The sequence below is a fragment of the Antechinus flavipes genome, chromosome 3, assembly GCF_016432865.1.
Source record: "Antechinus flavipes isolate AdamAnt ecotype Samford, QLD, Australia chromosome 3, AdamAnt_v2, whole genome shotgun sequence".
NCBI classification, from domain to species: domain Eukaryota; kingdom Metazoa; phylum Chordata; class Mammalia; order Dasyuromorphia; family Dasyuridae; genus Antechinus; species Antechinus flavipes.
In genome coordinates this window covers 244,900,995-244,928,599 of record NC_067400.1, presented here as the reverse complement: position 1 = coordinate 244,928,599, position 27,605 = coordinate 244,900,995, and the positions used below count along the sequence as shown (strand labels likewise).

General features: G+C 31.6%; 1 protein-coding gene across 1 annotated transcript; it reads left to right on the top strand.

The window, feature by feature from the left end:
* The first annotated feature begins 3 nt into the window (after positions 1-3).
* On the top strand, positions 4-27,605 carry NDUFV3 (NADH:ubiquinone oxidoreductase subunit V3). Its single transcript, XM_051984799.1, has 4 exons — positions 4-211; positions 1,184-1,304; positions 24,165-25,133; positions 27,366-27,605. Exons 1-4 carry the CDS (start codon positions 164-166, stop codon positions 27,515-27,517), a joined length of 1,290 nt encoding a protein of 429 aa, XP_051840759.1. The 5' UTR covers positions 4-163; the 3' UTR covers positions 27,518-27,605.

Genomic DNA, 27,605 nt, shown 5'->3' with positions numbered 1-27,605 from the left:
CCACCCCAGAGGAAGGCAGACTCTGGCCCCGCCCTCCAGTTTGAGATTGGCCAGTCGTGCTCAAACCTAGGCGAAGGGATTATTGAGCTCGAGCTAACTCTGTAAGAGCATCCAGTCAACGTCCTTTAGACGGATTAAGGACGGTGTCCCCATCTCTACTGCCATGGCCTTTTCTTCTGTCCTGAGACAGGGCCGAGGGGCAGTGTTGAAGGTAAGATTGGGAAAGGCTTTTGTAAGTAGTAGGATCTGTTGGAGCCTCCAAGGTGGGGAGCCCAGCACGGGATCTCTGGACTAGGCTAAGAGACCCCGGTCTTCTCCGACGGGGCGCATCGGACTTGGGGAGGAGGGGGAGGAGAAGAGGGAAGGGAAAGAGGAGAGAGGGACACTGTTCCTGTGCGCATGTGCTGCGGGTGAACGAAGGTCACGCTCTGCCGGATGTGATGTCACGTGAGACTTGTCTTGCCTGTAACTACGCTAATTTAATTTTGACTTGATATTTTGGTTCATTAAAAAGAGAACGCCTTCCATTTAGCCAGGGCAAGAACAAAATTTTCCTGTCCTATTTTATATACTCTTCTTTAATTACAGAAACATTGTGTGACTTGTAGACGTCATTGTCAGCCCAATTAGCTCATGATTTAACTGATTAAAATGTCTTTTATCTCCAATTTATTGAAGGGAGAAACTTAAGTCAGGTTTGGTTAAATCAGTTTACCCTAGTTAATACCAATCAGTTTTTGGCAACAACACACCTTGTTTTACATAAGCCAGAGAGAAACCAAATCGTTTTCCCAAAAGAGCCTACAATAGAATGTGAATATGGGGTCAGTAAAATCTGCGTTCCTAAGCATTAGCGTAAAATAGTTTGTTAATTAGAGAAAGTAATAAAATCTGAGATGTCGAATCACACAATTTGATTTAGAGCTTATAAATTTTTACAGAACCAGATCTGGGAGTTTTTTAAAAAACATTTTCTCTCTGTAAAGCATTTGATTTTCTAATTCACTGAAGTTGAAAGCAAAAATAAGTGATATTTTGCAAATAAGCCTTAGATTTTTACCAGTAAAACGATATGTTATACAATTTCTTTCTTATCTTCAGTACAAAACATCAATAATAGCCAGAATAAATGAAATTAATTGGCTGAAATTGTAATAAGAAATACCTTTAATTATATTTTCAGACCACAGAACTAAAAGCATGGGGGCTTCGAGAATTTGCTTCAACAGTTTTTCTCTCTGCAAAATCAGGAGACAGTGAAAAGGAAAAACAAAAGAAGGCTAAAACGAAACCACCACCAGAAAGTAAGATTTTTATGGTAACAAAAAGAAAATTCTTCAAATTATAAATAAATCTGTGCATAAAATAATCATTTAAAATAGCGTTAAATTATTGTATATTGCCGAGGTCAAAGTCAGACATAAACTCTGTAACTGAAATTTAGGGCCTTGTAAGTCAGCAGTCTATTGATCTGTCATTCATCTTTTAGAACTGTTCTGAATCATTCTTTGTATTCTAAGTGTACTCTTATTGTATATTACAACATAATATGTTTTATGCTTTCATTTCTAATAGAATCCTCTGTTACTGAAGTAGGTCTCTTATTACCCTGCTCTTTTTCTTCTAATCTTGAAATATTTGTAGCCTTTAAACCTTATGCATTATTTTTTTTTTTTTCATTTTTAGCCACTTCTCTTTAACATATGTACTATTCTCTGAGTGTTCTTATAGTGTAAGGAAAAGAGACACTTGTGATTCATTGTTCTGATGAGTCTCCTTGGTTCCTTCTGCTGTAATTGCAATTTACCTTTCCATATAACCTTCTATGCTTTCTTCCTTTCTTTTTTTCAGTGACTTTCTTCATAGAAAATCAACCAAAGCGTGAGGATATTGGGTAGAGTCCTTTGAACTCTACCCCCTTTTCTTAATATCAAATTTTTTATTGAAAATTATCAATACAATTAGCATTTACAATTAAATGTGGATTAATTTAAATGAATACAATGTAACTTTTTTTCATGTTTATTACTACCTATAAACACCTTTTTCCTTTCTTTCTTTCTTGTAATAAATGTACAAAACAAATCAACAGCATAGGTCATATTTGAAAATGCATAGCTAGTTATGTGTTCTGCTACTCTTATACCTTTCTCTTTGGGTGGAAGGTGTTTCTTCCTCAGTCATTTGAAGTTATTATTGGGCGTCATTTTGGTAATTTTCTGATCTTTTACAGTTTCTCCCCTTTCTGTTGTAGTTCTGGTTCTATAAATTTTGCTCTGCATCATTCATAAGTCTCTATTTCTTTGTATACTTCATATTTCATCATTTTAAAGATAATGTTAAAATTAGAAATCTTCGTTTTCTGTATTATGCTTAGGTTAAAGTCAGTAAAATTCCATTATATTCATGTAATAGTTTTTTTAGCCTTTCCCTATTTGTTGGATACCTTTTTTGTTTGAATTCTTTACTAAAACGAAAATTGTTCCTACAAAATATGTACACACACATAATCATACATATTCTTGTGACCTTGATCTATGTCATTGAGTCTGTAGGTATATATAATTAGGGGATATTTTGAATATAGTTCCATATTGCTTATCAGAATAGTTAAACCAGTTTCACTGTTCTAAGAGCAGTTCTAGTGTATCTGATTACAATATACCTCTCTTCTATTTAACTATGAAGTTTATTTTCATTTTTAAAATTTTCTTTACCATTCAGAGAAGATATGAAGAAGAGTTTTTGGAGTAGGTTTTGATTTTAATTTTTCCTACACTAGTAATAACTTGGAGCATTTTTTCATGTAGTCATTGGTAGCTTTCATTTCTTCATTTGAGAAGTATTTGTTCATATCCTTTGAATGTTACCTATTGAGGAATGACTCTTATTTTTATACATTTGTGATAATTCTTTACCTTTTTGACACATTTTTCAGATGGTTAATTCAAAAATTTAATATGATTTATCTTATGCATTTGTAATAGGTTTCTTTGTCAAGGGAGGTAGGAGGGAGAGAAAACATTTTCATAGATTCAGTAAAGTAAAATTTAATTTAAAAATTTCTTTATGTATCTTGGATACCAGACCTTTATTTAAAAGAGATATTCTGTCAAGATTTTTTTTTCTTTTTTGCTTAACTGCTGATGAGGTACCACTTCACACCTCTCAAATTGGCTAAAGTGACAGGAAAAGATAAATGATGAATGCTGGAGGGGATGTGGGAAATTAATGTATTGCTGGTGGAGTTTGGGAGTTGATCCAACCATTTTGGAGAACAGTTTTGGAACTATGCCCAAAGAGCTATCAAATAAGTCTTTGTTCCAAAGAGATCATTTAAAAAAGGGAAAAAGATCCTCATGTGCAAAAAATGTTTGTAGTAGCCCACTTTGTATTGTCAAAGAACTGAAAATTGAGTGGATGCCCATCAATAGCGGAAAGTCTGAATAAATTATAGTATATGAAAGTAATGGAATATTTTTGTTCTGTAAGAAATGATGAGCAGGCTGACTTCAGAAAAACTTGGAAAGACTTACATGAAGTAATACAAGGTGAAGTGAGTAGAACCAAGAGAACATTGTACACAGCAACAAGATTATGTGATGATCAACAGTGATGGACGTGGCTCTTTTAAACAAGATTTAAGGTAATTCCAATGGACTTGTGTTGAAAGAGCCATCTGTGTCCAGAGAATTGTTGTTTGCTTGGTTTTTTCCCCAACCTTGGGTTTTTTTTTTTTTTTTTGAGATCTGATTTTTCTTGCACAACATGACAAATACAAAAATATGTTTAGAAGAATTATACACATTTAACCTATATTGGATTGCTTGCTGTCTATGGGAGGAAGGGGGGGAAGAAGAAGGGATGGAAGAAAAAGTTGAACACAAAGTTTTGCAAAAGTAAATGTTGAAAACTATCTTTACATGTATTTGGTAAAATAAAAAGCTGTTAAAATGGAAAAAAAATAAATAAAAATGAAAAAGGCATGAGGTTGGGATATAGAGTATTGTTTATGAGAAGCATCTAGTAGCTATAAAGAATATGGAGGGGAAAGTCAAGTCCAAGAAAACTATGGAAAACTAGTAGAGAGATCAGGGTTATGAGGGTCTTCTTATTTCTTATATGTTTTATATTTGATCCTAGAAGTATTAGGGAACCAATGGAAGTTTACTAAGAATTAGACAGGGCTAGTGTTCTTATCAGACTTATTCTTTTAGAGAATCTCTTTGGTGATTGAGTGGAGAAAGGATTGGAGTGGATAGAGGCTTGAGGTAGGGAGAACAACCGGATTTCCTGGCTTGAAGAGATGAGAGATGAGGGTATACACACACACACACACACACACACACACACACACACAGAGTCTCAGTATTTTATTTTTCAAAACACGTGTAAAGATAGTTTTCGTTATTTATTTCTATAAGATTTTGTGTTCCAAATTTTTCCTCTTCTTCTCTCCCTTCCCCCTACCCAAGACAGCATGCAATCCAGTTTAGTTTAAACATTTATAATTCTTCTAAATTATTTTCAAAGTTGTCACATCGGCCAAGAAAAATCAGACTAAACGAGAAAAAACCATGAGAAAGAAAAAGCAAACAAACAAAAAGCTGGAAATAATGTGCTTCAATTCACATTGAGTCTCCATAGTTCTCTTTCTAGAAGTGGATGACATTCCATTCTGAGATTATTGGAATTGTAAATTCCAGGGGTTTATTGGAGTTAGGGAGAGGAAAGGAGAGTAGAACCTAGCCATCTGCCTCTGTTCGGAAAGTTATCTTGACTGTTATTCAAAAATTATTTGTCTTTTATCTCTCTTCAGGATTATTTTTTCATTATGCTTACATTTGTATTCCAGCTCTGTTCTCTACCTTTTCTTTTCTTTGGGGATACTTAGTACTTGTCCTATACATTTTTCTAATCTTATAATTGTGACATTTCTACCTTCTTTTATTACTTTCTTTTGAAAAGAGGCTGTTTCTTGTTGAACCATTCTGGAAATTTTTGATTTTCTTTTTTGAATAATTCTAGAAAATTCTGTTGTGATTTCATTCTTTTCTAAGATTCCATAGAGTTTTGAATCCTCAGATAGTGATTCAATTTTCTTTGTTTTGTAATATTATTAAAAGTTTGTAATCCTTTTCATATATTTTTCCTTATTTTAGTACCATCTGTGTTAATTTGCCTTGTAAAACTTTTTACATTTATTGATGATATCTTTTTAAATATCACTTAAGTTTTCTCCATATCCCTTCAACTTTTTGCTCTCCTAGAGATCTATCTTTTACAGCTGTATTTTTTAAAGAAAAACAATAAGAAAAAGATTTGGCTATTTTAGTCATTACTTTGAAAAAATCTGAAAATTATGCAGTATATCACACCCATGGATTTCTTACATCAGCAAAGGAGAGATGTCTTTTCATTTGGGGCATACTTTTCTTTATAACATTGCAACATTTATTTTAAATTCCACTGTGATTGTTGTTTGTTTCATTTACATTATTATAGCCATTGTGGTCATTATTTTCTTGGTACTGCTTAATCTTCACTCTGTATCAGTTCATGTAAATCTTTCTCATCCTTCTCTATATTTGTTTCTGACATTATAGTAATATTCCATTATATTCAGTACCACACTTTGTTTACTCATTCCCCAATTGATGGGCATCTACTTTGTTTCCAGTTCTTTGCTACCATGAAAAGTACTGTGACAAATATTTTGGTATTTATAGGGACTTTATTCTTATCAGTGACCTTTAGTAGGATAGTCTCTGTATTAGTGAGTTTGGACATTTTATTCAATGTAATTACAAAGGTTCTTAGTGTTTTCTAAAATGATTGTACTGAATCACAACTCCATCAACAATGCACTAGTGTGTCCTATCTTCTCATGTCCCTCCAACATTAACTATTCCCATCCATTGTTAATTTTTGCCAATTTTCTGGGGTATAAAGTGACAGTCACTTAGGTTTTTAAAAATTTTCATTTATTTTATTCCTTGATTGGAAATATTTTTTCCATATTCCAAATTCCAAAATAAAAAAATTTAATTTTTTTAGAAGTATTTGTTCATAGATTTTGTTGGCTTTGTTCTGTTGTTTTTCAGTTGTGTCCAACTGTTTGTGATCCTATGGGATTTTCTAGGCAAAAATATTAGAGTGGTTTGCCATTTTCTTCTCCAGCTCAATTTACAGATGAGGAAACTGAGGCAAGCATGGTTAAGTGACTTATTCAGGGTTAAACAAGCTAGTAAATGTCTGAGGCTGAATTTGAACTCAGAAAGATAAATCTTCAGAGTATAGGCCTGGCTGGTGCTCTATCCACTAAGCCAGCTAGCACCTAGCTGTCCTTTAACCACTTATCTGTTTAGGAATGGTTGTTCTCTAGGTTCTTAATTAAAATTTTTTTCCTCAAAATCTTTTGTGGTTTTAGTCATTTTCTCCTTTATTCATCCTGTCACTTACATTTTGACTTCTTCCCTTTTGATGCTGTGAATTCTGACTAGAGTGTAAATTCCTTAGCTTCTTCTCACACTAAACAATTTACTTTTCATTGATCTACATACTGATATTACTTATGGACTGAAGTAGATTTTAGGTGGTTTACAAGGTTAATTCTGTTCCTTTCACATTGAATTAGTTTCATATAGGTTTTTCCAGGTTTCTCTGAAACCATCCCCTTTATCATTTTCTTTAAAAACTATATTAAAAAAATAATAATATATATACATATGCATATATATAAATACACACATACATATGTGTGCATATATATGTAAAATGGTATGTAAGATTATATATATAATATGTATATGTGTGTATGTGTGTGTGTGTATATATATATACACACACACATACATATATATATACACACACACACACACATTTTATATTATATTACATTCTACTTTACACACCTTAACCATTTTGCAATTGACAAGCACACTTTCAGGTTCCATTTCTTTGCTAATACAAAAAAAGACTACTATAAATATTTTTAAATCGTTTATGTATTTTAACATTTAATTTTTTTTTTAAATTTTTTAACTTTCAAATGCTCTTCTTTCCTCCAACCTTTTCCCCACATTGAAAAGGCCAGCCATGTGATATCAATTATATATTGGAAATCATGTAAAACATTTTCACCTCTTTGGAGATGGCTAACATTTTTCAGCCTGGAATTCTCTTTGAGCAAGATTATGACCTGAGTTCAGCTAAGCCTTTCACAGTTGATCATTTTATAAAATTGATATTAATGTGTTCATGTTCTCCTGTTCCTTGCTCACTTTACTTTGCATCAATTGATAAAAATCATCCTACGTTTTTTCTGACACAATCCTGCTTGTCATTTCTTACATAGCACAGAAGTATTCTATCACAATTATATACCTTAACTTGCTCCACCATTTTCCATTTGATGGGCATCCCTTCAATTTCCAATTCTTTGCTACTACAAAAACAGCTGCTATAGATATCGATATGTATATATAAACATATATTTTGTAATATGGATCCTTTCTCTCTTTTTTTGATCTATTTGTAGTATGGATCCAGCAGGAAAGTATTGTATGTTTAATTCATTCCATTGATTAGCCTCTCTGTTTTTTACCCAGTACTGATTTATTTTTGGTTATTACATTTTTTTTTAGTATACTTTGAAATCTGATACTTCTAGGCCCCTTTGCTTCTTAGGTTTTTCTTTTAATCACTAATTTCCTTAATAATCTTGACATTTTGTTCTTCCATATGAATTTATTATTGGTTTTTTTCCAGTTCTATAAAAGAAGGCTTTCATGGTTTGATACTGGTATGACTGAATAAGTAAATGAACTTAGGTATTATCATTTTGTTTTACTGGCTTGGCCTATCCATGAAATTACTATTTCCTCAGTTTTTTGTTTTTGTTTTTTCCAGGTGAATAATGTTTTATAATTGTGTTTATAAATATTGTGTGTTTGAAGGCAGATTTTTGAGTTTTTTATTGTCTGTAGTTAATTTAAATATAATATCTCTTTCTCTTTCTGCTTACTGGATTTTGTTGATTATATATAGCAGTGCTTATTATTTGTGTAGGTTTATTTTATATTCCATAACTTTAATTTGTTTTAGTGAATGTTTTAGTTGACTTTAGAGTTCTCTACATAAACCATTTTGTCATCTATAAAAACTGACTATTCTATTTCCTCATTCATTATGCTTATTTCCTAAATTTCTTTTTTTTTTTTTAATGTTACTGTGATAACTAGCATTTCTAACACTACATTGGCTTAGTAATGTGTTAATAACAGACTTCCTTGCTTTACTTCTGATCTTATTGGAAAAGCCTCTAGTTTATTATTCTCATTGCAGAGTATTATATATAGTACTTGCTATTAGATAGATAATATTAATCATATTAAGGAAAGCTTCTGTGCTTTTCTAGTGTTTTGTATAATAAGTATTCTGTATAATCAAAAATTATTTCTGCATTTATTCATGTAATCATTTGGTTTTTGTTGTTTTTATTTTATTTTGCCAATTATGTTTATAATTTTCCTAGCATTGTAGTAATTTTGCATTCCTGATATAAATCCCAGTGAGTCATAATGATAATATTTGTGATATGTTGTTCTAATCTCCTTACTAATATTTAAAATTTTTGCATGAGAGGCCAAGATTGTGGAGAAAAGGCAGGGATTCACCTGAGCTCTCCCAAATTCCTCTCCAGATTTTAAATAATGTCTCCAAATGAAATCTGAAGTAGCAGAACCCAAGGGGTGAAACAACAATTTTTCAGGCCAAGACAATTTGAAAGGTCAACAAAAAAGTTCTATTATATTGGGATAAGAATAGAGTCCATTTCAAAGCAGGTCAGTCCAATGCAGGCTACAAACCAGCAGCCGACATGGGTGTCTTTATCAGCGGTGATAGCTGTGGCTTCCAGAACTCAGAACACAGATAATCAGGGGATGGGACAACTGATCAGAACAATATTATAGGAGCGTCTTTGCTTGTACTGGGTATAGGACTATTGCATTGTCCCTACTCAGTTCTGGGTCACAGAATTGGATCATAGTACCAGGAAAAGAGGGAGCACTAGCATACTTGAACTTGTGGCAGCAAGGGAATGGGGATCCTGGTTACAGTTTCAGGGTAGAAAAGAATGCTTTGGTCACTTACACACCATAGCTCAGGCCAGAAGATCAGTGATCACATCTTTCCTTAGATCACACCACTTTAGAAGAACCAAACACTTATAGATCTTCAGAACTATCTCTTGAGAGTAGGAGAAAAAAAAATAGATGTGACAGTTGAGGCAGTTCCTTATCTACCCAGGGAGCAGAATTCAGTTTTATTCAAGAAATAGATTAAAAAAATGAGGATACAACAAAAATGAATCTGACAATTGAAACTTACTATGATGATAGAGATGATAGAGAAGATAAACTCAGAAGCAGAAAAGTCAAAGTTGCTATATTCAAAGCCATCTAGAAAAATGAGTTGGTCTCATGCCCAAAATATTGCTAGAAGAGCTGAAAAAAAATGAATTTAGGAATTAAATAAGAGAGATAAAAATTAAGAAAATAAGTGAAAAGCAAGAAAATTGAAGAAAATAATAACTTGTTAAAGGAAGTACAAAAAAACTGAAGAAAATAACACCTTTAAAAAAAATAGGCAAAATGCTAAGAAAGGCACAAAAATCCACTGAAGTGAACTTAAGGAGAATTGACAAAAAGAAAAGGATTTACAAAAATTCACCAAAGAACTTGAAAGGAAGAATTGGCCAAATGGGAAAAGTACAGAAATTCATTGAAGGAAAAAACTCTTTAAAAATTAGAATTGACCAAATAGAAAAGGAAGGGAAAAAAGCTCAATGGAAAAAAATAAGCTTTTAAAAATTATAATATAGGAAGAAATGGAGCCAAGAGAGAATCCAGGAAGTTGCCTAAGCTTTCCCCAGTTTCCCTAGGAAACAATGTTAAATCAAGCCTCTAAATAGGTTCTGGACTGACAGAACCCACAAAAAAGAGTAAAACAATTTTCTATCTTAAGATAACTTAGAATGACTTCAAGAAATATCTGTCTCACTTGGGTTAAAGGGACGGCTTTTAGCTACAGCATAATCAACAACTGAAGCCCCTTTATCCTGGCTTAGCCAATTGTGAGGCCCCAGTCCCCATCAGAGAAGGCAAATTGCCATCTCCAAAACCCTAGACACAACCAGTACAATAAGGCTAGGCCACCCTACCACAGTGAACAAGGCTGTGTGCACTTTTGAGGTACCAGCACAGAAAGACAATAACCAGACCCCTGAACTCCAGCATCAGAAGCCTGGGACAGTGTACCTTTGTGCCAAGAGCACAGCTCAACTTTTTAAAAAGCAAAGAGAGACCAAAGAAAGCTACTATAACGAAAGAGAAGATCAAAACACAAACTGAAGAGGACAACAGTGGCAAAATACTTACATGTGAAGCTTCAAAGAGGAATATAAATTGGTCTCAAGTCCAAAAAGTCCTCTTGACAAAACTCAAAAAGGATAAAAAAAAAAAAAAAAACACCAAGTAAGAGAAATAGAAAAAAAAATTGGAAAGAAATGAGTTATACAGGAAAATTATGAAAAAAAGAATCAACAGCTTGGGAAAGAAAACACAAAAATTGACTGAAGAAGACAACTCCTTTAAAAAAAATAAGGTTCGAATAGGGGTGGGAGGGAATCCACTGATGAAAAAAACTCCTTTTTTTTTTTTTTTTAATTTTCAAAACATGCGTGGGTAATTTTTCAGCATTGACCCTTGCAAAACCTTGTGTACCAATTTCTCCCTTTTACCCCACCCCCTCCCCTAGATAGCAGATAATCCAATATATGTTGGTGAATTTTGGTAAAAAAAAAATTGGTAAACATGGTAAATTTTTAATGATATATATATATATATATATTTACATATTTATATTTATATATTTATATAATTATCTTGCCACACAAGAAAAAATCAGATCTAAAAGAAAATATAAAATTAAAAATTAAAAAAAAAAAAATAAAATGCAAGCAAACAACAAAAAGAATGAAAATGCTAAGTTGTGATCTATACAGTCCTCTCTCTGGATATAAATGGTTCTCTTCGTCACAAGATCATTGGAACTGGCCTGAATCATCTCATTGTTGAAAATAGTCATGTCCATAGTTATTGATCATCATAGAATCTTGGAAAACAACTCATTTAAAAATAGAATTGGTCAAATGGAAAAGGAAGTACAGAAGCTTAATAAATAAGATGATACCTTAAAAATTAGAATTAAGGAAATGGAAATTAATATTTCTATCAGACATCAAGAATCAAGTCAAAAATAAAAATAAAAAAAAAGAAGAATGTGAATAACCTCATTGGGGGAAAAAATCGACTGGGAAAAAATAAATCCAACAAAAATTATTTAAGAATTATTGGACTGCCTAAAAGCCATGATCAAAAAGATCAAAAAGATACCATCTTTCAAGAAAGGAACCGCCCTGATGTATATATCCTAGAACTAGAGAGTAAAAATAGCTGTTGAAGGAAGCCACCAATCTCCACCTGAACGAGATCCCAAAATGAAAACTCCCAGGAATATTGTGGCCAAATTTCCAAAATTATCAGGTCAAGGAGAAAATACTACAAGTAGCCAGAAACAATTCAGATATATTCTTGATATCTGAATTGTTTCTGGCTACTTGTAATATTTTATCATATATTGGATATAATTCTTTTTATTTACAAAACATGCATTGGATAATCCAGTTAGGATTACACAGAAACTTAGTGTTGACAGTAAAGAATCAGGGGCCTTGGAATATGATATTCCAAAAGGGAAAAGAGCTTGGATTACGGCCTAGAATCACTTGCTGAGCAAAAGTGAGCAAAACCTTTCAGCAGAAAAGAGGAATATTCAATGAAACCGATTTTCAAATTTCCTGATGAAAAGACCAGAGCTGAACAAAAAATTTCATCTTCAAACACAAGAGCCAAGAGAAACATAAAAAAGTAACAGGAAAGAAAAAAAACAAACATGTTGAATAGGACTAAGCTGTTTACATTCATACATATATAGAAAAATGAGACTAATAATTTTTTTTTAATTAAAGTTTTTTAATTTTCAAAAGATGTGCATGGATAATTTTTCAACATTAACCCTTGCAAATCTTTTTTTTTTAACCCTTGCAAATCTTTTTTTTTTAACCCTTGCAAATCTTTATTCCAATTTTCTCCCCCTTCTCCCCATCCTTTTCCCTAGATAGTAAGTAATCCAATGTATGATAAACATGGTAAGATATATATTAAATCCAATATATGTATGCATATTTTTATGATTATCTTGCTACACAAGAAAAAATCAAATCAAAAAAAAAAAAAAAAAGAAAAAAGAAGAAAGAAAATAAAATGCAAGCAAACCACAACAAAAATATATTGTGATCTACACTTTAGTTCCCACAGTCCTCTCTCTGGATGTAGATGGCTCTCTTCATAAGAAGATCATTGGAACTAGTCTTAATTGTCTCATTGTTGAGAAGTGCCATGTCCATCAGAATTGATGGATCATATAATTTTGCTGTTGCCATGTAGAATGATCTCTTGGTTCTGCCCATTTCACTTAGCATCAGTTCATGTAAGACTCTTTAGACCTCTTTGAAATCATCCTGCTGATAGTTGTAGTACAATAATATTCCATAACATTCATATACTAAAACTTATTCAGCCATTCTCTGATGAGCATCCACTTAGGTTCCAGTTTCTTGCCACTACAAAAAGAGCTACCACAAAGATTTTTGCACATGTGGGTCCCTTGCCCTCCTTTAAGATCTGTTTGTGATATAAGCCCAGTAGAAACACTGCTGGGTCAAAGGATATGCACAGTTTGATAACTTTTTAAAAAATATCTTTTTATTTGCAAAATATGCATGAGTAATTTTTTCAACATTGACCCTTGCAAAACATTCTGTTCCAAATTTTCCCCTCCTTCCCCCATCTCCTCCCCAGATGGCTAGTAGTCCAATACATATTAAATATGTTAAATCCAATATATACATATTTATACATATTTATGCAGTTATCTTGATGCACAAGAAAAATTGGATCTAGGAAAGAAAAAAAAAAAAAAACCCTGAGAAGGAAAACAAAAATGCAAGCAAACAATAACAGAAGAAGTGAAAATGCTGTGTTGTGGTCCACACTCAGTTCCCATAGTCTTTTCTCTGGGTATAGATGGCTCTCTTCATTACTGGATAATTGGAACTGGTTTGAATCAACTCATTGTTGAAGAGAGCCACATCCATCAGATTTGATCATCGTATAGTCTTGTTGTTGCCATATATAATGATCTGCTGGTTCTGCTCATTTCACTCAGCATCAGTTCATGTAAGTCTCTCCAAGCCTCTTTGTATTCATCCTGCTGATCGTTTCTTACAGAACAGTAATATTCCATAACATTCATATACCACAATTTATTCAGTCATTCTCCAGTATGGGCATCCATTCTGTTTCCAGTTTCTGGCCACTACAAAAAGCACTGCCACAAACATTTTTGCATAGGTGGGCCCCTTTCCTTCCTTTAAGATCTCTTTGGGATATAGCCCAGTAGAAACACTGCTGGGTCAAAGGGTATGTGATAACTTTTTGAGCATAGTTCCAAATTGCTCTCTAGAATGGTTGGATTCAAGACTAGTAATTCTTGATAACTCTATCTCTATTAGGACAATTAGAAAGGCAAAAAAGAATAATACTGGGAGAAGGGGAAAGGGAGAGGCAGAATAAGATAAATTACTTCACATGAAGTGGCACAAAAAGCCTATTAACAGTAGAGGGAAAGGAGGGGAATACATTGTTTGAACTTTATTCTCATCTGATTTGGTTCAAAGAGGGAGTAGCATACACACTCATTTGGGTATTTTTTTGTATAGGGAAGTAGGGATGGAAAGAAAGAATAGGTTGAGGAAGGTGATGGTAAGAGCAAAATCCTGATAATGAGGGACAGGGTAAAAGAAAAGTATAAATGGGTGGAGGAAAATAAGCAGTAATCATAACTAGAAATGGGAATGGAATGAACTCTTCCAGAAAACAGAAGTGGAGAGGATTAAAAGCCAGAATCTTACAATATGATATTTACAAGAAACACATTTGAAGCAGAGAGATAACACAGAGTAAAGGTAAAAGGTTGGAGCAAAATCTATTATGCTTTGGCTGAAGTAAAATAAAGCAGGGCTAGCAGTCATCTCAGACAAAGCAAAAGCAAAAATAGATATAATTAAAAGAGATAAAAAATAAACTATTTTCCTAAAAGGTACTATAGACAATGAAATAGTATCAGTATTAAATACATGTACCAAATGGTACAGCATGCAGTTTCTCAGAGGAGAAGTTGAGTTACAGAAAGAAATAGACAGCAAACACTATATTAGTGGGGTACCTCAGCCACCATCTCTCAGAACTGGAGAAATATAACCACAAAAATAAACAAGAAAGTTAAGGAGGCAAGTTGAATTTTAGAAAAGTTAGAAATGATAGACATTGGAGGAAATTAGATGGGGATAAAAAGGAATGTATACCTTTTCTCAGTGGTATATGGTATATACACAAAAACTGACCTGTTCAGGTGTAAAACTTTACAATCAAAAAATTAGAATGGGACAAATGGAAGACATCAATAAAACAAAATTGAAAAAAGTAAAAGAAAATGTAAAATATCTCATTGGGGGAAAAAAACTGACCTGGAAAATAGATCCAGAGAGTTAAATTATCTCTCCTCAAAGAGATCCCAAAATGAAGATTCCCAGGAATATTATAGTCAAAATTCAGAGTTTCTTCCCAGCCATAGTTAGGATAATATATAAGATTTAGCAACTTTTACATTGAAGGATTAGAGGGCTTGAAGATGAAATTCTGGAGGACAAAAGAGCTAGGATTACAAAAAAGCTTATCTTCCCAGCAAAAGTGAATATAATCCTGTAGAGGAAAATTAATATTCAATGAAATAGAGGAGTTGCAAACTTTCTTTATTTTTTTAAAAATCTTTTTATTTTCAAAACATATGCATGGATAATTTAACATCATTGATCCTTACATAGCCTTGTGTTTCAGATTTTCTCTTCCTACCCCCCACTCCCTCTCCTAGACTCCAAGCAATATATGTTAAACACATTAAAATATATATTAAATCCAATATGTATAAACATTTATACAGTTCTCTTGCTGCACAAGTAAGAAAACAAAATGCAACCGAACAACAAAAAGAGTGAGAATGTTATGTTGTTGTCCACTGTCAGTTCCCACAGTCCTCTCTTTGGGTGTAGATGGCTCTCTTCATCACAGGATCATTGGAACTGGCATCAATCATCTAATTGTTGGAAAGAGTCATATTCATCAAAATTGATCATCATGTAATATTGATGTTGTTGTTTATGATGATCTCTTGGTTCTTGCAAGCATTCGTGATAAAAAGAGCTGAATAGAAAATTTGATATTTAAACAATACTTAAGAGAAACATAAAAAGGTAAATGGGAAAGAGAACTCACGAAGGGATTCAATAAGGTTATACTGTTTACATTCCTTTAATATAACTGATACTTTTAACTCCTAAGAACTTTCTCATTAGGACAGTTAGAAGGACTATATAAAGACAGAAGGCACATAAATGAGTTGAATATGATGGAAATGACATAAAATAAAATTAAGGTGAGATAGAGGATTGCACTGGGAGAAGTGGAAAGGGAGAGGTATAATGGAGTAGATTTTCTTATATAAAAGACATGGGAATTGGTGTGGAGGAATACTTGAACTTTCGTCAGAATTGGCTCAAAGAGGAACAAAATACATACTCAATTTGGGTATAGAAATTTATCTGATCCTACAAAAAAGTAGAAAAAGGGAAGGTGCTGTATACCCCTCCAAAAAAACTTTTTTTAAACAAAAAGGACTTAAGGTATACAAATATTTACACAAATATTTATTTCATGTCTTTTTGTGATGGTGAAGAATTGGAAATTGAGAGGATGCCCAATCATCGGGGAATGGTTGAACAAGTTGTAATATATGATTGTGATCAAATACTCTTGTACTAGTACTATAAGAAATGACAAGAGGATAATTCAAAAAAACCTGAAAAATCTTACATAAAGTATTGTAGAATGAAATTAGCATAACCAGGAGAACACCTGTGTAACACAGTAACAGCAATATTGCATAATGATGATCTATGAATAGCTTAACTATTCTCAGCAATACAATGTGGACTTATGATAAAAAATGCTTTCTACCTCCAGAGTTGCTGATGGAGAATTGAATGCAGGTCAAAACATACTTTTTTTTTTTTTTAACTTTATAAATTCTTGGAGTGTTTTTTTTTTTTTTTGGGGGGGGGTGGGACACATGTTTACTTTTATAACATGACTGATATGGAAATAGGTTTTGCATGACTGCATAATTATAATGTATGTCAAATTGTCTGCCTTCTCAATGAGATGGGACAAAAGAGGCAGGAAGAGAATTTGGAACTCAAAAAATTTTTTAAATAAACTTATCTCTAGTTGGTATGATGTTAATTCAAATTTGTCTGTGATATCTTTTTAGCAAAATGCCTATCTTTCTTTTCTGTATCTCTTTTAAGTCTGGTTTTGTTGTGTCTGAGATCATGATTGTCTGTACCTTTGCCTTTTTTATTTCAGAATTCAGAATAGATTCTGCTCCAGCCCTATAATTTTAACTCTGTGGGTATCTTTCTGTGCCAAATGCTTTTCTTGTAAACAGCATAATATTAGATTCTAATCAATTAAGCTGTCTTCTGTTTCATGAATGAGTTTATCCCATTCACATCCATAGTTATGATTAGTAAATATGTATTTCTTCTATCCTGTTATCTTAGTTTTCTATCCTCTTTTTTTTTAAGAGTTTAGTTTCTGATTGACCATCTTTTAATCTGCCCCCAACTTCATCTCTTGCTCTCCCCTTTCTCTTATATCCTTTCCCTCCTGTTTTCTTTTTCATTCAAGTGTATATTTCTGTACCCAATTGTGTCTGTATGTCTCTGTATGTATGTTCTTCCCATCATTGATCAGTTTAGTTCATTACAACTGCCACTCTTGTCTTCTTGATTTTCTCTTTATCCTCTCATTTCAGAACAATATCAGTCATCTTGTTTGGATTCTGCTTTGTAATTCAGTTAATCGCTACTGTTTTATATGTGACTTCCCTTTCTGACTTAAGATGATAATAAAATATATATTTCTTTCTTATGTCCTTATATTTCTTTCCTTTTTTTCTCTCCCTTATCCTCATTCCTTTATTAAAAAAAAGAAGGGGAAGGGTAGAAGAAAAAAAAATTTTCAGTTAACAGTTAACAATTTCCTCTTTATTAAAAAACAAAAGGCACGTCAATTAAGCATATGCAGTTAAGCAAAGCAAATTCCCATTAATATTTCTAAAACACATAGGTTTCATTTTGTATCCTGAGTCTATTCTTTCTTTATCAGCAGATGGGTTAAATATGGTTCATCATTGCATATTCTTTGGAATCATGTTTGATAATTGTATTGATCAAAGTTCTTAAACTTTTCAATTTTTTTTTTGTTTTTATATTTAGTTAATTATTGTATAAGTTTGTATTATATATTGCTCTGGTTCTGCTCACTCTTATCAATTCCTATAGGTCTTTTGTTGTCTAGCTATTTTTTTATTATTTACAAAAATTTTGTTATTTTATTTTGAATTTTAAAGTCTGTCTCTCTTCATTCATTGAGAAGACAAGAAAAATAAAACCAATTACAAATATACATATATACACACATACATACATAAAGATTTACAACTATAAACAATTCAACCTGAAAAACTAAGTATAACTTTAAAGATAGCAAAATGAACTTTTACTAGTATAGTGGACTTTCCCCATATTCCTATGAAAAGACTAGAACAGACTAGAATCTTTTGAAATGCAAACACAAAAGAGAAACCTGTAAAGGTATAACCATTTGAGTTAGAAATGAAAAACAAATTGCTGCATTAGGCTTATTTAAAACCCTTATTTCCTACTCCTTTAAAACAAAAGCAAAAAAGAAGATATGGAAGAAAACAAGCTTCTCTCTATACTCTTAAGGCTATTAGTTCTCTATAGAGGTGAAAAAGATGCTTTATTGTGTGTCCTTTGGAATTGTGTTTGGTTATTGTATTGATTAGAGTTACTAAGTCATTTAAAATTATCTTTACAATATTGTTACTGTATAAATTATCCTCCTAATTTTGTTCATTTCACTTTGTTGTATTGTTTAGTTATTTTAGTCATATTCAACTATTTGTAACCTCTATTGGCATTTTGTTGGCAAAGAAATTGGAGTGGTGTGCTATTTCCTTTTCTAGCTCATTTTACAGATGCAGAAATTGAGGTAAACAAAATTAAATGGCTTGGCCAGGGAACCACAGTTAATAAATGTCTGAGGCTGAATTTGCACTCAGGTCTTCCTTACACCAGGCCTAATGCTCTATCCACTGTACTACCTAGCTCCCTTACTTTGTATCCTTACAAATATTTTCAAGGGTTTCTAAAAACTCCCTTTAATCATTTTTACAGACCAAACTCATTCCAGTTATATTCATGTAATTTGTTCATCCATTCCTCCTTAGTTTCCAGTTCTTTGCCACTAAAAAGAGATGGCATACATGTTTTTGTACACTTAAATACTTTTGTCCATTCTTTGATTTCTATAAGGATGTAGGTCTAGTTATAAATAAGAGAGATGAGTCAAAAACTGGTCTAAAATTGAAGATGCTCTATTCCTACTCTTTTGCTCTTCCTTTGCTCATCTAGCCCAGAAACTCTTATATTAGAGTTTTTAAAAATCATTCTTTCCTACTTTTTAATTATTATTTTACAATAAGCCTTGTGAAAATTCCCTTTCTGTTTTCTGCTCCTCTATTTCAATTTTTTTTCCTTGTATTTCTAATCCATACCCTCTATATGAGAGTATATTTAGGAGTCTGTTGGATTTAGGTATGAGACAATGAGAACCTGGCCTTCCCACTCCTTCTTCTATATTTGTGTCTTATTCTTATACAACTTATTTATTTGAAAAATATATATTGCTCCTCTCTCTTACTCATTAATTCAATTCTTCATATCTTCCCCTTATTCTTAGAACTAACCAAATTAAATGCTAACAAAGATAATACAGCAATATATCACAAAGATCATAAATGTGATCAGGTGGAATTTATACTAGGAGTACAGGTCTGGTTCAGTATTAGGAAAATTATCAATATAATTGGCCATCTATAACAAAAACAAAAATTCATAAAATTATACCAGCAAATACAGGAAAAACTTTTGATAAACTACAGTATCCATTCCTATTAAAAACAGTAGAAAGCATATCTAAAAGCCAGATCAAGCATTATCTGTTACAGGGATAAACTTAAAGATCAGGGGTGAAATAAGTAAATCCGTTATCACTACTACTATTAATTATTAGAAATGCCAGCTTTAGCAATGAAACAAGGGGGAAAAATGGAGGAATGAAAATAAGCATTGATGAACCAAAGCTGTTTATTAGTTTTTGCAGTGATAATGGTGATTAGAGAATTCTGGAGAGTCAGCTAAAAAAACCTAGTTAAAACAATTAACTTTAGCAAAAATGTTTACAAGATTTAAAATAAATCTTCATAAGTTATCAGCACTATCACAGTGGATAGAATGTTGGGCTTAGAGTCAAGATGATATTTTCCTGAGTTCAAATCAACCCCAACACTTATTAGCTATGTAACCCTAGGAAAGTCACTTAACCCAGTTTGCTTCACTTTACATCTGTTCAAAGATTGGGGGAGGAAATAGTAAATGACTTACGTATCTTTGCCAACAAAACTCCAAATAAGATCAGGCAGAGTCTAAAATGACTGAACAAGAAGAAAAAAATCATCAACATTTCTATATATTTCCAACAAAATTCAGTAGGAAGAGATTGAAAGAAATTCCATTTAAAACAATTCCAGACAATATAAAATACTTGTCATTTACCTGATAACAAACATAAGGACCAAATAAACACAATTATAAAACATCCTTCATGCAAATAAAGACAAATAATTGAAAAAAATTATTAATGTTCATGTGTAAGTTAAACCAATGTGTTAAAAATAACAATTTTGCCTATATTAATTTACTTCTTCATTGTCTTGCCAATTAAACTACCAAAGTACAATTTAATAGAGTGAGAGAAGTAATTATAAAATTCATCTGGAAGAACAGGTCAAGATCAATGGAATAAATGAAAAAAAAATGTGGTGGAAAACAGTCTAGAATGCCTGATTTTAAACTATATTACAAAGTGGTAATTATTAAAACAATCTGGAACTGGCTAAGAACTGAAATGGTAGATCAGGCATATAATACATGGTAGTAAATGACTATAGTAATTTAATATTGAATAAATACAAAAATCCAATGTTGGATTGGCAAGAACTTTTTGACAAAATTTGCTAAGTAGAAAGCAAATTGCAAGAAAATAGGTTTAGATCAACAATTCACAACACATACATACATACAAAGATAAGGTCAAATTGGATACATGATTTAGACATAAAAACTGGTATCAATAAGTAAATTAGGTGAACATGGGAAAATGTATCTGTCATATCTATAGGTCAAGGAAGAATTTATAACCAAACAAGAGATGGAAGAGATTATAGGAAGTAAAAGAGATAATTTGGATTCCATGAAATTAAAAAAAAAATTTACACAAATAAAACTAATGCAGGCATAATTAAGAGAAATAATTGAATAATTCTGAATACAAATTGAACTGTACTTCCAATTTGTTATTAAAGTTTTATTATGTGTTTCCTTGTGCAATGTTTTACATGATCTCATATGTATAAACAGTCAAATTGCTTGCCTTCTTTGGGTAGGGCAAGAGGGAGAGAATTTGGAACTCAAAATAATTTTTTAAAAATAAGTGAAATAATTTTTTAAAAATAAGTAAGAGAATATGGAAAAATGCCTATCAGATCTATGGATAAGTGAAACGTTTGTGACCAAAAAATAGAGGATCACGAGGAGCAAAATGAATAATTTTAATTACCTTTAATTTAAAAAAGATTTTTTACAAACAAAACTAATGCAGTCTAAATTAGAACAAAAACAGGAAACTAGGGAAAACATAACAAATTTCTCTGATAAACACTCCATTTTTCAAAAACATAGGGAAGTGAACCAAATTTGTAAAAATATGAACCATTTTCCACTTGATAAATGACCTATGAATAGTTTTCAGAAGAAATCACAGTTATCAATAATCACACGCAAAAAAATGGTCAAAATCACTATGAATTAGAGAAATGCAAATTAAAACAACTCTGACATATCATCTCACACCTATCCAAGTGACTAATATTACAAAAAAGGAAAATGACAAGTGCTGGAGAGGATATGTAAAAAGTGGGACACTAAATGGACACCAACCATTCTAGAGAACAATTTGGAATTATACCCAAATGACTATAAAATTGAGCAAAGCCTTTAATTCAACAATACCAGTCATAGGTAAATATCCCAGAGAGATCAAAGAAAAGGGGAAAGGATCTGTATGCACAGAAGTTTTTGTAGCAGCTCTGTTTTGTGGCAGCAAAATTGAGGAGAATCTTGCCTATGAATTGGAGACTGGCTGAGTAAGTTAAGCAATAGAATGCTGTTGTGCTATAAGATGACAAACAGGATAATTTCAGAAGAACTTAGGATAACTTTTATGAACTGATCCAAAGTGAAGTAACCAGAACCAAGAGATCGTTGTACACAGTAACAGCAGTAGTAGAAGGATGATCAACTGTGAAAGATTTAGCTACTCTGATCAAGACAGTGATCCAAGACAATTCCAAAAGATACATGAAGAAAAATGCTGTCCATCTTCAAGAGACAAAAACTAATAAATTCTTAACATCCACATTGAAGCCTACTTTTTTAAAAAAAATTTATTTTTCTTGTGTGTGTTTTCTTTTGCAACTTGGCTAATATGGAAATATATTGCATATAATTTCACATGTGTAATCAGTATATTGCTTGCTTTCTCAAGGGTGAGTGAAGAGTGGAAGAACATTTTAAACTGAATTTTAAGTATAATTGACAAATATTTTTTTAAAAATTAAAAAATACATATATATGTACACATGCATCTAAAAACCAGCTAAATGAATAAACCCATGCTCAAGTCCTATTTTTTTTGGTTTGTTTTACCTTCTTCTTTGATAGTTGAAGAAATTAGTATTCTGTAGAAATACTTGTTAACCTCGCCTCTGTATTAGAACGTGAGCACTTCATCCTTTCCAGTTCCTCAAATGGTTATACCTTTACAGGTTTCTCTTTTGTGTTTGCATTTCAAAAGATTCTAGTCTGTTCTAGTCTTTTCATAGGAATATGGGAAAAGTCCACTATACTAGTAAAAGTTCATTTTTCTACCTTTAAAGTTATACTTAGTTTTTCAGGTTGAATTGTTTAGAGTTGTAAATCTTTATGTATGTATGTGTGTATATATGTATGTATGTACATTGTTTTTGCCTTTTGGAATGTTTTCTTTTTTTAACTTTTATTTTTTTTTTAAATTTTTATTAAAGGTTTTTATTTTTCAAAATACATGCATGGACAATTCTTCAACATTAGCCCTTGCAAAACCCTGTGCTCCAATTTCCCTCCCCTTCCTCCCCAAGATGGCAAGTAGTCCAATATATGTTAAATATGGTAGAAATCTATGTTAAATATATGTTATTGTTGTGCCGCCCAAGAAAAAAAGAGAAGCAAAATAAAATGCAAGCAGACAACAACAAAAAGAGTGAAAATGCTATGTTGTGAACCACACTCAGTTCCCACAGTCTTCTCTCTGGGTGTAGATGGCTCTCTTCATCACAGAACAATTGGAACTGGTTTGAGTCATCTCTTTTGGAATATTTTCTTTCCTTTCTGGTATCTAAGTCTCTTGGTACTTAAAATTTGTCTCTCTACTTGTCATCTTTTTTTTTTTTCTCTTTGACTTAGTAGTACTTGATTTTGGCTATGAAAATCCTGGGCATTTTCAGTTATGGATTTTGGGAGCAGGAGATGATTTATGAATTCTTTCCTTTTTTTTACTTTTGCCCTCTGATTCTCATAGATATTGATAGTTTTCGTTCATAATTTCTCGAAATGTGGCATCACAGTCACTTCTTTTAAGTTTGATATTTTTTTCTTTCTCTCTCATTGACCTATTTTTCAAGTTTTTATATATATATATATATATACATATATATATATATATATATATGTTCGATGTCTTAGATTTTCTTCAATTTTTCCAGTCATTTAATCTTATTTTATTATTTTTATTCTCTTGGAGCCATTGAGTTCTATTTGCTTCATTTCATTTTTTTGAGAGTAAATTTCTTGTCTAAGATTTCTTATTTTCTGTTGTCAATTATTTTTTCCTTTCACTTTTATTCCCTGAGTTTTTTTCATTTCTGATTTCATTTCTTTATCTCATGCTTCAATTTTTCTAGGAACTTAAAGAAGTCTTTGTGATCAGACCATTTTTTTTTCCCTGAGACTCTGCTTAATTCTTTTGTTGCTGTGTTACACTTTTCTGAATTTCATTTTTATAAAATTGTTATTTAACCAAATAATATTTGTTCTCTGTGTTTTGTATCTTATGCTATTTACTAATATTTTACTATAATGGTAGAAAGTATCTGGCTAGTTGAGTAGGAACTAACTCATTCATGGCTGTTCGTTGTTCCTATGGCTATGTATACATCTTACTAAACCATTTTTCTTTCTACTGTTAAAGAAAAGTATTTCAGTAAAATTTGTTATTGTGTAATATGTATTCATAGATTTTAATTTTTTTGCTTTTTTATGTTGAACTGCTTTCTTTTGAATTTTTGTTTATTATTATTATGGGGGCAGTCCTTTAGATATACACAAATGAATATAATATGAACATTAGGTTGAAAATTCATTTTAAAATTTTCTCCAAGTAGTATAAATATTATTTGATAGCTGAATAAATAATTTTAAACTGACTTTCATGCATTTATATGTATCTGAGTCCTCTAGACTATGGTTTATTTTACACTTTTAAAACTATTTAAAACCATATTCATATAAAATTACATTGGAAAAAAAGATTAATATTCCTTTTTATGCCATTTCCTAGATGTAGTGACACCAAAGGAAGGGGTCAAGCTATTAACAAGAGCTGAATTTCCTAAAAAATTATCATCACCTAATTCTTTTCCATCAGCTGTGAATAAAGACAAGATCATAGTTAATATTAACTCTAATGACATCAAACAACAGACAGATGATGAAGAAAGTGGGAAACTTTTGCCAGTAAAGACTACAGTAAAATTTCCTCAAAAAGTTGCAGCTTCATTCAGAGCCAAGGATACTTACTTAGTAAATCGCCAAAAGATCCAGAAACCAGCTGAAGTTGATTTAGCATCCTCTTCATCTGACTCAGATTCTGACATAGAAGATAGTATCTCTGAAATTGTCTTGAAACCTCAGATTGCCATCAGAACGAAAGGAGACCTTCCACAAGGAGATGCTTTTGAGACTAAGACCCAAAGAAATTTGAAATTAACCGAGAAGACTCACTTCCAGAAAGCACACATGGACTCTTCACAGGTGGAGAAACCTCATAAATCAGAGACGAAATTCATTGTTGAGCCATCAGAAGCCTATAAAGAGCCTAATATGCCTAAATCAGAAGTAATAGATTCTTTCAGAGAGCAAAGTACAAAAGAAGCACATTTGCAGAATTCTTTATTTAAGGTGAATGAAATGACTAAAAAACCCCAAAAGGTAATTGAAATTCATAGAAAGTTATCTGACCAAATGGAAGATGGATCATCAACCCAGTCAGATCTGGGAACAAAATTGTTGATAACAAAGGAAGAAAACAGGGAAGAGAAGCCAACAGTTACTGATTTTACAAGAGATCATTTAAAGAACAAAGACATTTTGGAGGAACCCATCCTAAACTTGGAAGCATCTCTTCCTCAGACCAAAGAAGACATCTTAGAGGAAAATGTGTCTACAGGAATTAGTGGTACAAAGGAAGAAGACATAGAAGCCTTACAAGGGGTAGCAGTGAAATTGAAAAATCAAGTCAACATACCGGGTACAATTTTAATTTGTGATTCAAAGCATTATTATGTCATTAAGGGGATTTCATAATCAAAAGGATTATTTTTAAGTTTATAAATAATCATATGTTTTGTTTTATTGCATTCTGTTACCAAAAAATGGCTTCTGAGAATTTCTCTGGTTAGCAGATCTATTCATCTTTTTGCCAATTATCTTATACTTTGGACAGTTCCACACTATTTTTAATGAAGTATCCTCCACATTGGATAGGAATACTAGAAACTTTGGAAATAAGATTAATTATATTGTGTGTTTTTTCATTTAGCAAACGTGTTGTTGGAAAAAGAAGCTATTTACAGAAAATACTTTTGATGACATATGTTTTTCCTAAGAACTCTTTTCTCCCCCTCTGTTAAATCTAAAGAAGACATGAAAATTTAAAAGGGGAAAATATATAACAATGACTTTTTATTTTTATAGTAATAAGTTTTTTTTTTTTTAATTCTGAATTGCTTTCAAAATAATACAGCTATAATCAAGAATTATTTGAGGATTTAACTATGCAACAGTGAAGACACTGGATATATTTAGTATTAAATGTCTTAAAGCAAACTTTGTCATATTTAATTTAACTTAGATGTAGAAAGCAAAGGAATAAAGACTATGATACCTGGGTTGAGACAATATGGTCTAATAGAAGTGGAACAACAGAGTGAAAGTTGGTAGGAATCTAAATTCAAACCTTCTGGGTCATTCTTAACCAAAGGTGCCAAACAGAAGAGTAGGGGGCACTAAGGCCATAAAATCCCTCAAGTAGAATCTGATTAAAATGTAATTAGGAATATTTAATAAAATAAAAATACAATACAATATAAAGAATGTTAATTTGTGGTTTTCTAAATCAATGTGGAGTTCTCTGGAGAATAGATTATACCACTGTTCTAGACAATTCTCTTAATCTGAATTTATCTTTCCTCTCTAAAATGGAGAGAATAATACCTGTTTACAACTATATCACCATGTTCGTGAGATTCAAATGTGAGACTATATTTATAGCAGGTATTTTGTAAACCTTTAAATTCTATATAAAGATCAGGAATTAATTTCACAAAGATATGTTTCTTGGCTTCAAGAAATAGAAATTAAAGATTTCTTATGAACTCATTAGTCAAAAAGCTGTAATTTAAATAAAAATATAATGTATCCTTTAACTTATTTTTATTTTATGCAGCATGCTCAATTTCTGGAAAGCATATTATTTTTCAGTTTTCAGTAGATTTACAACTAGCAAGAAATTATAAAACTATTTAAATGTTTATTTGAATGAAGGAATGAAAAAAGCATTTATTAAGTGATTACTACATAAAATGCACTGTGCTGTGCACTGGGGACATAAAGAGAAAAATATTATAATTTTTGTTCTCAATAAGCTCACTTTCTAATGGGGAAGATAGCAAGTATAAAAAGAGTCAGATGAACAGATGAAACTTTGAATGGGGGTAGAATGAGAATATTTCTTTAAATAATTGTTTAAAATATTTGTCAAATTATTGTTCAGATATTTCACTGTGCTATTTCTGTATTTTTTGAATGAGGAAGTAAAGTTTTATTCCATTCAAAAGAAAATTTGGAAAAGCAAAGAACACAGGCAAATCCAGTGGTTTTAGTAACACTAGTGATTTGGGGAAGAAGAAAAAACCTTATTATCATATCTATTCATTTTAATTATAGCCAAGAAAATATTTATTGAAAGCATTTTCATATGTTTTCCTATGAAAGCATATTCATAAAAAATATTTATTGAACATTACTGATGAAATTTGTCTAAATGTTCTGTACTCATTGAGACAAGAGAAAAATAGTTCATCTTTTGTTGACTTTTTAAAAAAGAAATTCTACTATTTTATCTTCATTTTCAAGCTTGCTAAATAAGCATCTATGCATTTGCTTGGCTAGTTTATGAATCATACAGCCATATATTATTAGAAATATGAGGTTATTAATAAGGCTAATTGTAATGATATAATCCACTTATAGTTATCTAATTTGATATTTGAAATTAATACTTTTTAAAATGTAACAACTGAACAACTTTTTTTAAAATAAGCATTTTAAAAAACAATTTAGCAATTTTTAATTACATTGTACTAAATTAGATTTTTGAAGAATTTTAATATCTTAAGTGGCTTGATACCTTAATTGACTTATTCAAAAAATATTTGATTCCTCTATTCTTAAACTCACTAGCTTTATTTTTTCTCCACAGAGAGAGAAAGTGCTGAGGCATTTGATAATTCTACCTACAAGAACCTTCAACATCATAACTACAACAGTTACACCTTCTTAGATTTTAACCTGGATCTTTTGAAATTTAGATTGCCTCAGCCATCCTCAGGACGAGAATCACCTAGACACTGAATTAAAAGAAAAATTTCAAGTTTCTCTGTGATTCAACTTGTGAGTTGCTGCATTTTCTCCTCCATAAATAAAATCAATTCAACAGTAA